General features: G+C 39.2%; 2 protein-coding genes across 6 annotated transcripts; one reads left to right on the top strand and one right to left on the bottom strand.

The window, feature by feature from the left end:
- Window positions 1-293: 293 nt before the first annotated feature.
- fbxl6 (F-box and leucine-rich repeat protein 6) lies at window positions 294-5,164 on the bottom strand. Its single transcript, XM_031295720.2, has 9 exons — window positions 4,527-5,164; window positions 3,638-3,796; window positions 3,422-3,485; window positions 2,798-2,929; window positions 2,454-2,561; window positions 2,236-2,349; window positions 1,359-1,590; window positions 780-1,023; window positions 294-577 (listed from the first exon to the last, which is right to left on the bottom strand). Exons 1-9 carry the CDS (start codon window positions 5,060-5,062, stop codon window positions 448-450), a joined length of 1,719 nt encoding a protein of 572 aa, XP_031151580.1. The 5' UTR covers window positions 5,063-5,164; the 3' UTR covers window positions 294-447.
- LOC116047152 lies at window positions 3,735-11,782 on the top strand. 5 transcript variants are annotated; one of them, XM_031295719.2, is made up of 4 exons: window positions 3,735-3,815; window positions 6,948-7,047; window positions 7,805-7,871; window positions 8,398-11,782. In XM_031295719.2, exons 3-4 carry the CDS (start codon window positions 7,811-7,813, stop codon window positions 10,932-10,934), a joined length of 2,598 nt encoding a protein of 865 aa, XP_031151579.1. In that variant the 5' UTR covers window positions 3,735-3,815; window positions 6,948-7,047; window positions 7,805-7,810; the 3' UTR covers window positions 10,935-11,782. The 5 variants fall into 5 exon arrangements, with proteins under 5 accessions (XP_031151579.1, XP_031151576.1, XP_035847243.1 ...); XM_031295716.2 differs by lacking the exon at window positions 3,735-3,815 and adding an exon at window positions 6,005-6,229; XM_035991350.1 differs by lacking the exon at window positions 3,735-3,815 and adding an exon at window positions 6,005-6,229 and having other exon boundaries at window positions 7,788-7,871.
- Window positions 11,783-11,863: the final 81 nt, after the last annotated feature.

The following is an 11,863-nucleotide window of genomic DNA, read 5'->3' as shown; positions in this document are numbered from 1 at the left end:
TGATTTTTTTTGTCTGGAATGATTGTAACCTGGTGCAAAATGTGTATAAATATAAAAAAAGAGTCAAATATATCAAAGAAATCCAGGTATACACAACTGGATGCCCTTGTAGGAGAACATTTGAGGTGACTATAAATGTATTCAAATCCAACATGTCAATGTCACCCCTTAAATCTACATGTAGACAGTGATCTTACCTTTTATTAATTGACATTAATGCAACAGGCTTTGTCACTGGATTCCAAACCCTTGCTTTCTAGCACGATAAGAAGGGTTTTTGCATGAACTGTCTGTTTTGTGTGAACAGTTTTCATATAAAACATTTACAAAAAGACCTGTGAGTAAAATATCTACATACTTAAACAACATAATCCACAAAGAGGTGTGTTTTAAGACATGCACGTATGCCTGAAACCATTTCTGGAACCAAATGAATATGAATATTGACTACTCCAATTTGTCCAGCAGCAGGCGAATGTCTTCTTGGCCACGGTAAATTCTTTTCATTCCCCTTGGAAGATAACGGCAGGATGAAAGGTTGAGGTAGCTAAGAGCAGTCATCTGGCCAATGACTGGCCTGCAAAATAAAGTACACATACCAATTCATTTGTTGTGAAATCCTTGAAAAGATAGTGATAATTGTAAACTTGCAGTACTCAGAATTTACAAATGTGAATGCTTGATTCAGTTCTGCAAGCCTGCAGATTGTCTTTTAAAAAGGTCAAGTTTATAGTTGATTTGACTGGTAGAGTTAAGATTAAAAACTATACATTGAGTACCTGAGGGCAGGTGGTGTGATCTTGGTCCCACTCAGGTTTAGTGAACGCAGGGTATCTGCCTCTGTGGCCTGAGCAAGGTGACTCATCGCTATTTCCAAGTCCTCCTCTGTGAAGAGCTGATTTGCGATGTCAAGCTGTTGCAGTGTTCGACTCCATTTCTGGGTCACCATGTGGAGCCCCTTTTTAGGTGATGACAACGTAACATTGCTGTTGAAATACTGTCCCCAGAACAGACATTCAAGCTCTGCCAAATCACAACAAAGGAAGGTAGCGTTAATTAATAAATGGGTTTTTAATGCAAATTCAGATCACTGATATTGTGAACATTATTTTTTAATAACTATACATTTGTACAAGAGTTCAAAGGGTATTCAGTATGAAAAGCAGAGCAAAAGTAAGTATTTCTATGACCTCAATAAATGTTCAGGTCATTGTGGATTATATATAAAAATACCATACTAAGCGTTTCAGTACTGTATGTGCCCCATATTAGGTCCCATTTTATAAATCATACTTAAGTAACTTAATAACCCCAAATTGACCGTAAGGTAAAGTATAGATTGCATGAGTTAGGCCTACCAAGACAGGGTAGTGTTGCGAGACCGAATGGTGTGATTCGAGAACAGCCTCGCAGGTCCAACACCCGCAGCCTGGCGGAGCCAAAGAGGATGTCCCACAAATCTTTGTCGGTCATGTAGGAATAAGAGGTGGTTGCGATACACAGCTCTTCCAATAACGGGAAGCCTAATGTTGAATCTGCACCATTACGCATCATCTTATGCAGTGGTCTGACATTCAGCATCCGGAAGGTCTGATGGGAAGTCGAATAGATGTAGAATAGATGACCAAGTTTCATGGGTAAACGCGGTGCCCACACAGTATACGGATTCATCATGCACTGACACGCAACACGGAAAGTGTGAAATGTATCACTGACAATAGACAAGATAGAATTTAGGGCTGCAATTAGCAAGTGTTCTTAACGATTAAGCTGCCCATTATTTAATAAATGAATCATGTGCTTATAAAAATGTCAGAAAATTGGGAAATATGTCCATTATATTTGCCAGAGCTCAAGGAGACAGCACTTTTGTTTTGTCCCTCCCAACAGTCCAAAACCCAAAGACATTCAGTTTACAGTGATATATGACAAAGTAATACTAACTAAGTCAAACTAATTACCAATAAATTTCAAGTCGCAATTCATTTTCTGTGGATCAACTAAGCGATTGATCGTTTCAGCTCTTAAAGCATTACACTTCATATGTACACAAGAGCTTCAAAATGTATTATTTATGATGGTCAGTTTTTTCATTTAGCAGTGATCAGGGAAACTACAGAGCCCGATACATTAAACATAATATAATATCCATCGCAATTCAGTCACATTTACATATAGTCACATTGGCATAGAGAAGTGAAATAATAGTTTATATTAGAAATATTAGTTTTTTACCTTCAGTTTAGGGCATGCCATCTGTAGTGCCTGGATGCAAATGGGAAGTTCACAGCCTTTACTGTCCAGCTTTGTGTTGACCTCCAACAACTCCAAATCAGGACAGTTTCCCTTCTGAAAAGACAAATATGATATGTTGAGAGTACCAAGTTTATCTGTCCTCCATAGCTTGGGCTGTGTGTAATGCATGCAAAAAAGGAGGGGGGTGGGGTGCTTACAGTGATGGCAGTCAGCAGTCTGTCATTCTTTAGTCCATGAGTGAACAAAATTTGCTTGATCTGGATCCCATGATTTTCAAGGTACTCCAGGAGTCCCTCAACCTGAAACTACAACAAACACAAGTTTTCTACAAATTTACTATTCAATATGTAACCAAGCAGGTGGTAAATGAACCCCTGCTATGAGTCGCTGGCTGTGACTGGTGTACCAAATTGGACAATAACGATCCATAATTTAGTGATCCTATTCTATACATCGATATATTTTAGGATGCATCCAATAACAACAACTTTTTTTTTTTACGGTGAAACCTATACAATAACTGATCTGGTTGGAAATGTACCTCTGAATACTGGAGATCCATGCTGTGCAGAGACCGGCTGTGCAGACCAAGGCTGTGGAAGGCTGTCGCTGTCAGGCCTGTACAGTAGGAGAGCTTGAGGGAGTGAAGCTGAGGGCAGAACTGCGACACAACCTAAATTTGATCACAGCATATTCCGGAAAAAACACATGGCAAATGTAAAATGGGTTGATAAAAACGGCAACCTATAATTTATCACACAAACTTCAGTGTAAAAAAAAAAAAAAAAAAAAAAAAAGTAGAACAAGAATGGTTCTCTTATTTTAGAGCAAAACTCTAGTTTGAAAGTCTTCAGCACTCAACTAGCAATTACTTTCATTATTGATTCATCTGCTGATGCGATGGTAATGTATTCAAATTGTCAAACACCCCAACTTTATTGTCATATATGACAAATAATAGAATCAAGTCCTCACATTTCAGAAAATAGAACCAGCAAGTATTTGGCATTTTTGGATGAAAAATAACAAAAACAATAAAATCATTATCACAATAGTTGCCTAATTAATTTTCCATCCGGATGGTTAATTGATTAAGTTTTTGTGTTCAGAAGCTTATAAAACAATAGTTAAAAAAACAGACAGATATCTAATCTTGATGACTTACCTCTACTGCATAGGTAACATTCTTTGTCCAGTGATAGAGAGAGAAGTCTCGTAGCTGAGAGAATCTAGAGAACAAGCACAGTTTATTATTTATTTTGCAAGATATATATATATATATAAAAAAAAAAAACTCAAGACATCTAAGCACAAATTTAATCACAGTTCGCATAATGTACTGTATATGTAAAAACCTCATCATAAAACTAATAACACAGACCTGTTCTGTGCCAGCCAGTTAAAAGTGTCCTTAATTTTCTTCTCAGTTTTAGGTAGCTGGGTTTTCCCTGGTGCAATCCAGCAGTGACCCACAGTCACTTTACGCCACAGGGCCGGACTGCAGGCAGCAGCGTTCCACAGACGACAAACTCTGCCCACCCTACACCAGAAACACAGAAGTAAAACATTTATTTGGTTTGGAGTGGAATGTATGGCTCCCAAATAACGCAGTGCTTCAGCTGGATGATATCATCATTACATAATGATACTTCTAATATCATACATATTATTTTCATTAATAACTGAAATTAAATGTGAATATTTGTTGTTTTTATTGGTCTTCTATGGTAGTAATTTGAATGCGTTAGGGTTATGGACTGATGCTCGGACAAAACTGCCTCTTCAGGCTAATTTTAAGACGTCAAATTGAGCTCTGTGAAATTGTGATGGCCATTGTTTGCTATGTTTTTGCATTTAATGGCCCAAATGATTAACGGCAACAAAACAGTCTGCGGTTTAAACTTCTGTGAAAATAATCGCTATTCACAGTTTTAATCATGATATAGCAAATGAACACACAATCATTTCTAGAATAATGAAATTGATGTTGAATTCAATAAAAGGTGTCAAACTATTATGCATTTAAACAGACAAAACTCTTCCCATGTATACATGTATTTTGCGAGAGTTTAAATACAATTTTAGAATCATTAATTTGGACAACATCATTTTGTAAAGCTATAACAGTTTCCACTGAAAGTCGACGAACGATAATATTGAAATAAAGGATCTTCGAGTCTGATACGCTACATCTCAATCAGGTCATAGTATAAATGTTGGATATTTAAGTATACACTAAGCTACTGTACACAATCACATGTGATTATTACCTGCATAGGAATGGTACAGCCCCATCTTGGACAACCACCATCTGAAAAATACTGATTAGCACCTCCTCAGGAAGACTTTGACCCCATCTGTGATCTGTTGCGTTCTGCAGCACAAACAAATTAGTATCCTCTTTTTCCTTGGCAACTGGATTATTTGTCAGTTTAGGCTTGGCACGGACTGTCTTTTTTTTCTTCATCTGATTAGCTTTTAATTTTACTTTAGTCAGCTTCTTCTTTTTGCTTCCCTTCTTCGGGGGAGTCCAGGCTGAACCATCATACTGAGAAGTAGAACTTGATATGACAAGAAGCATATCTTCCCCTTGATGGACAGTGTAGCCAAGCTGGGCAGGCCTGGAGACTCTGGCCTTTTTATGCTTCTTGGCTTTTGCATTTGCAGGCTTACCAGTGGTCCTCTTAAAAGAAGCCTTTTTTGGCTTTGGTCCATCTTCTCCTTGACCTGATGTATTTGATGTGCTTGGTGCAGTGTCTTCTCTTTTTTCACTGTGGGCTGAAGCCTCTGCTTCATGGGAATCCATCGTGTGCTGCTAACTTGTCTTGATCGCAAACTTCATTCAAAGAAAACCAGAAGTTGGCTGAGAGGTGGCATAAAGGCATCTGAAAAAAGAATCACAAAAAATCAGTCTGTATCTCTGTGGGTGATTTATTGTGGATAATAATATCAGGTACACATCATGTCATGCAGCAGAGTGGATGGGGAGAAAGTAAATACAACAAAATAACTCGTAAGATCAATCATATCTAGTGTCTTACTTACAGTACACCAAAAATCTACATTAATACTTAAATATCATGCTAATGTCACATTGTGACTGAAATACAGATTGTTTTGAAGTATATTGTGTAGAAGACTGAGCTACAGGAGATGGTACAGAATCCTGCACTGCACATCATTTCTTACTTTTTCCCCTTCAAATTAGTTGAGCTGCTCTTCAATCTTTCCAAGTACCCCCCTGGCAACAGCACAATTACCACCATGTACCCCTGGTTGGGAATCACTGCTCTACGATAGTGTAACTACAATAAAAGTCATCGTTTCAAAAAATGTTTTCTATCTGAAAGCTGCGTGCGCATCCTCAATTGTTTGTAAACGGAAGACCAGACAGTCTCATCATGGATTGTATAAAGTGAGAGAAAAAGACTATCGAATAATTAACATCAACTATTGAACAACGTTTTTTGTGGCGCTAAATACAAACTAAGCATTTGCACAACACATCATCAATGGCAACGTAGATTTGTTTGCAAGCTAAATGAATCAAATTGTCTTAGCTAACTAAGCTAGCTAAGGTTAACATTTTTCTCATACAATTAACTTACGTTAACGCTAGTTAGTTAACGGGTCGCCATGTAACATAACGCCACAGAACATTGGCATAACAACTGTTTCTGCGTTGACAAATAATATTATTAACAGAAATATCTTCTGAAATAAAAAAGGTATTTCGTTGCTATTTTGCGTTACCTGCTGCTAGTACACCAAAACGAATGGCAACCTCCAACCTTAGTAGTAGACCCACAATGCATTTCACATACCCTCTGTGATTGGTGGAGACCTCGACAACAGCCCGCCTTCTGTAAAACTATCCAATCACCGAACAGAGCCCACTGTTTAGAGTCCACCGCGCTTTGTTGTGAGGTTGAGAAACGAAGAAGAATCACGGCGGTGTAACGTTAGTTACTGGGTAAGAGAGTACGGTTTAAATGCTACCGTTTGTACATTTGAAATTATTTGTAAATGCTACAGCATGCAGTACAGCGCTTCTGATCTGGCATTTTTCACGGATTATTGTAGTACAGTAAACTATTTCCTGCAGGCAAAGTTTCTGCTAACACTAGCAAATTGCTCACAAAGCTAACATTAGCATGCAGGGGAAAGTTAGTGCACTCGTTTGCAGATGCAGCTATAATGCTTGTATTCTCTGCTCACAGTTAGAGCCAGTAAACCGCAGACATCGTCTTAGTGTTGTTATTTATATCAGAATTGTATGGGAAAGAATACTTAGAAGTCTTATTCTTCCATTGGGCGAGCGATTTCCTGCATGGATTGGAGCCCCAACTCCCACAAGGTTGAACAAAATAACACAGTGTGCACTAATTTTACAGTTGATTAGTGAATGTTATTCCTTTCTCATAAATAATGCACTCCAATACAACGTCCCTGCAATAAACCCCAAGGAAATAATGTTCAGGTTTTGTAGAAACTGTTTTGGTGGCTCTAGTCTGTGGTGCTGTTTTGTGATATGATGTGAGGCGTTTGTTGATATTTAGTCCACTCTGTATCAATAAGAGTAGGCTTAGTGTTAGTAATACCTTAGTACAACATAATACAATTCAACACCACCACCTAAACCATTGGAATGAGTAAAATGTTGTTTGTTTACATCTCATTGTCTTTTTCAGGATAGGAGTTACTTTTCCTACAGAGCTTCAGTATCCTAGTAGAGCTATTCAAGGAGAGGTGTTTTTCTGCAGGGGGGCATTCTACAGGACAACACTGAAAGTATGACAATTATGTTCTGTTTCATGTCCTTACTCATTCAGGGGCACATTATGAAACGCTGACTGAAAATAATAAGTACATGTTTATTACTTGTTGCTAGTGTCATGATGCAATTTTGCCTAACTTTATCATCTTTCCATTGTGATGGATTGATACACTTGTAGTATTAGCGTTCAGATTTGTTTACTCTGCTTGTCAGGATTGAATGAGGGTAAATGAACCCAAAGGCATGGCAAACTGATACAAACAATAGCTATAATGAACTGTAATAAATAGAAAACAGCCATAGTGTGATGGTGGACATTATGAAACAAGTCATAATTCAACTGTGCACTCAAACTGTACAATCATACTGTATACAATGATATCCCCTTCTTTAAGTGGTTATTCTTCTAGATCAGGGATCACCAACCTTTTAGAAACTGAGAGCTACTTCATGGGTACTGAGTCATACGAAGGGCTACCAGTTTGATACGCTCTTCTGAAATAACAAATTGGCTCAGTTTGCCTTTAGTTATATATGATTATTAATGATAGTCATCTATGTGAAGACACTGATCACGTTAATGATTTCTCATTATCAATAATTATCAACAATGACTTAACACGGTGGGAAACAGATAATATCAATATTCAATTTTCATTCTACTCATGTGGTCCTTGGGGGCTACCTGGTGCCCACAGGCACTGTGTTGGTGACCCCTGTTCTAGATGCGGAGGATTGCAACTTTTTTTTACTGTCTCTTTTTTAAAACAGCACTCAATGGAGGAGAGCCAAGATTTCTCCCTTTGTGGTAAAGCAGCTGTAGCTGAAAATAATTTGAGTAAGTAAAATGGCCATGTACTAAAGCTGTTATTCTGATGACTATGACCTAAATCTCTATATAATGCATGTATTACTAAACAGTTTTCCAGCAATTAACTAATTGTGTTTTTATAGCATAATCATTACATTACATGTCATTTAGCTGACGCTTTTATCCAAAGCGACTTACAATTGCTATATATGTCAGAGGTCACACGCCTCTGGAGCAACTAGGGGTTAAGTGTCTTGCTCAGGGACACATTGGTTGATGTATCGCAGTGGGAATCGAACCCAGGTCTCCCACACCAAAGGCATGTGTCATATCCACTGCGCCATCACCAACCCACCATAATCCCCATACTTTGCATCTTCGGTGGTTACATTGCCATTCATCAGAAAGCACAAATAAATACATGTAATCCAGTTCAATCACAGGTTTCCCTTAAGCAATTCCCACCTCCACCTAGCCTTTCATTAAAAATTGCAACCTCGCCTCTTTGTCAAGCACTACTTTCTTCTCACTTGCCACCTTTTCTGTTTTTTAGGAGATGAGTACTATTGGAAGCTCGTTGCGGACTTCATTGGTGCTCAATCGGGAGAAGGACTGGAACTGGAAAATGCACCATGCAAGAACAGAGTTTTGATTCAAGTAGGACTTATGAGAGAGGAAAATAATTTTCCATGGCTTGCCGTTTTAGATTGGCTCAAGAAAACTTTCCCCAGTCATCAGTCAGCTGACTTCCGTCGTTTGATTGAAAGAGGCATCGCGACAACCTTGAGTCTGGGAAGTATTGCGAGGCGGACTTTCCTGGAATCAGACGTCAACTTTAACTTTGTTGGCCCAATATGTGATAGCATCGGAGTTGAACGACAACATCTTTTAGAAATGAGGGATTTTTCAGAGCGAGCGCAGTCAATTGAAGTCACAAATGGATTGATTCTCGAGTTATGCAACTTTGTCACCAGGGAGCGAATTGCGCCAGTTGTTCTAGTTACTTGGCTTATAAACTTCAACCCTGAGTTTTGTAAGAATGGGGACATTCAAAAGGCATATAAAGTCCTTAGAACCAAGATAAAAAAGTTAAAACAGTATTGCCGCAATTATGAAACAAGGAGTCACAGGAGAAATGCAGCGATGGAAAATGTGCTTCAAAGTCCATTTGAACTGGTGCGGAAAAAAATGCCAAGATTAATTGCGAAGAAACGCATTAAAAAAGACGACACAATACATTACGAAAAAGTTACAATCAAGCAGGAGTACGAGAGCTATGAAATCATGCAAGATGAGGAGTCTGAGATGAACAGACTGAAAGATGTCTCTATGCGCGATGAAAGCGATGAGGATTTAGACGAGTCCATCAGTGAAGACGAAACCTCAGATAACAAACAAGAGGCTCTGACCCTACTTGACATTGCAATGGTGTCTGTCCAAAAGATGTCAAGTGTGTACGGTGGAAAAAACGAAGCATGCAAGCAAGTTTGCTTAGATCTCCTCAAAAATCAGTATGCTCTAACATGCAGGGAGCATCCAGCCATGTCGGAATTTGAGAGAAAACTCGACACATACAGTGAAGACATTTCACTTGTTTATCCTGCGGTGTTTTTAAACTGCAACGCCAACTTCCTCGTTGACATGCATGATGCCGTGGAGAAGCAGATCATGAACTTTGAAAGAGAGATCATTCTGTCGATGGGAGAGAAACTGGGCCGCGACAAGCTTCCAAAGTTCAAGAACTTTGTGAATTTGTCAGAGAGCGCCACTTCACGCTACATCCACATGGCTTGTGATATCTTAAGCCCGAGCACCCGGGACACGCAAAACTACAGGAAACACTGGGTAGCTTTTTGTGAGGAAAAAGGTAATCCATCCAGACTTACGGCAAACCAGTCAAACCGATTCAACAACTACTTTGAAGCGGCAGCGGGTCTTATCCACCATCACAAAGAGATGGCTCTTTTCTTCTCCGATTTGCTGTCAATGAACGACGACGAATGCCCAAACATTATTCTGGAGTGTGTTGCCACTGATGCAAATGATTCTGTGATACAGAGCCTTGTATGTGTTCTTGCCATCGTCTACTGCAAAATCCTCGGCCCTTACTGGCAGCTTCTGAAAAGCGGAGGAGAGTACTCGCTCTTCAGCCAGTACATACTCTGTCTCTACCAAAAGTACCTCGATTGGTCCAAAGATCCTTCAACGCTGCTGGAACCTGAAGGGGCCACAAATGTTTTTCTGCAGTTCCCATTGCAGGAGAAAACCTTTCATGGAGTGTTTCATTTCTGTGGCCAGTGGCGCACAAATAGGGACCTAATCAGAGCTTGCTTGAAGAGGATAATAAAGGTGATTGCTGCTGTCACTGAGGAACACCTGAAGGATTTCCTGCCAGGAGGACCATTTTCTCAAGTTCCTTCACCAGATTTGAGCTTAAAACTTGTAGATTGCACATTCTCTGTCTTGATGGCAGAATATCCCTCCAGCCATGTGTACCCTTACAAGAAGGAAAAAACTCCAAAGTCCTCCAAACGCTCTTACAAGAGCTTGGACAGCTCTCAGGAAGACGATGACCGATCTGGTTCATCTGAAGATGATGGCTCTGATGGATCTTCTGGTTGGCAAGCTAAGAAGAATATACACACCGGCCAAAAAGAGGCCTACAGTCCTCAGATGAAGAAAGGTATCGGTAGTAAAAAAGAAAAGGCACCAAAGGTACGTGAAGAGCTTGATGAAAACATGGATCGGGATTACATAATCGCTACAGTGAGCAGAAACGGAGGGCCATGCAAGTCACAGCAGGATGTCGACAAAATGCTGCTGCGTTTTGATGGAAAACCCAGAGCTGAGAAACGTGAAGCGATGCGTTGTGAGATCTTGTACCATAAAATGATACTAAACAACCCAGACCCAAACTTGTGTTGTGATTTCCACAACAGCACACAAATGGTGTTAAAGCTTAAGCTTGCGCTTCCTCGTGTTAAACCTGGGTACTCTCTTGTTTGGGCGCCTAGAAAGACAAAAGCAAAGCCTGTGTTCCAAGACGCAACAGATGCTGCAACTGGTTACGGTGAAAACAGCAACACATGAGAGCTTTCACTGCATCTAAAAAGTGTGATATTGAGAGATAGAGGATGATTATGTTAATGTGACTTCCTCATATGATTTTTCATTTACAAACCAATCAAAAATACACACAATGACCTCAATATTTCCACACAAATACAATGTCAGATTAGATAAAGATGAAAAATGACAAGAGCTTTCTGTGTGTGCCCATTTGAATGTCAATTGCTTGTTTTCCTACATTCCTTTTTTCTTCTCTTGCACTAATTCGCTTAAGCTAAGTAGCCAATTAAATGGATTCCTCTCACCGTTTCAACATGTTGAATCTGCTGGAAGAAAAACGGCGAGTAGCAAAGGTTCGGGCACACTGCAAAACCTAGGGCAACTTGGACCAATGGCTGACAGTCTCCTTGGTGTGTCAGCACCGTTACTGTTATTTTCAATGCTAATAGATGAGGTTTGGTTTTTGCAGCCCATACACTTTTGATATGGTTGCATAATTTGCATGGTGATGTATTGTAACAAGGCTTCTCTAGAAAGTTAGTTAGTATTTTTTTTTTTTTGCTGACAAGTTTTTTGTATATGAGATTGTATCCATTGTGATCATGCATAAGTCAGTTGATAACCACTGCTGGCTTAAAATATATTCTATGAACCTCTGACAAAATAAACATCTTTGTTCAAATTTTTTTAACACTTATTTTTGTCAATCTGTGTGATATAAACACATTGAAAAAGTTAGGCTAATATCTAGTCATTTAGACAAGAGTTCAGTGTTACAAAACGAACCCGGGCAGTAATGAGAGAGGCTTATGGGAGTCATTGTGCCAAATGTCAAGGCATTAATGGATTTATTTTTTCCAAATATATTGTCAAAAAAGGAACCAACCTTACTATTACACCTAGTCCCAAGCCTTATTATGACACCAACCATTTGATTTGATGTATAGGCA

Source organism: Sander lucioperca, chromosome 14 (genome assembly GCF_008315115.2).
Source record: "Sander lucioperca isolate FBNREF2018 chromosome 14, SLUC_FBN_1.2, whole genome shotgun sequence".
Taxonomy (NCBI): Eukaryota; Metazoa; Chordata; class Actinopteri; order Perciformes; family Percidae; genus Sander; species Sander lucioperca.
The sequence above is the reverse complement of the archived record's forward strand: the minus strand, read 5'-3'. Positions and strand labels throughout refer to the sequence as shown.

Bases quoted from the DNA above. Each gene is read 5' to 3' on its own strand.
- fbxl6 (XM_031295720.2), bottom strand. From the start codon at position 5,062: ATGGATTCCCATGAAGCAGAGGCTTCAGCCCACAGTGAAAAAAGAGAA. The intron at 1,591-2,235 runs GTAAAAAACTAA...ACTTCCCATCAG, and splicing joins TGGCATGCCCTAAACTGAAG to ACCTTCCGGATGCTGAATGT. The intron at 578-779 runs GTACTCAATGTA...TTTATTTTGCAG, and splicing joins ATCACACCACCTGCCCTCAG to GCCAGTCATTGGCCAGATGA.
- LOC116047152 (XM_035991349.1), top strand. From the start codon at position 6,411: ATGCAGGGGAAAGTTAGTGCACTCGTTTGCAGATGCAGCTATAATGCT. The intron at 7,048-7,804 runs GTATGACAATTA...TTTTTAAAACAG, and splicing joins TCTACAGGACAACACTGAAA to CACTCAATGGAGGAGAGCCA. The intron at 7,872-8,397 runs GTAAGTAAAATG...TCTGTTTTTTAG, and splicing joins TGTAGCTGAAAATAATTTGA to GAGATGAGTACTATTGGAAG.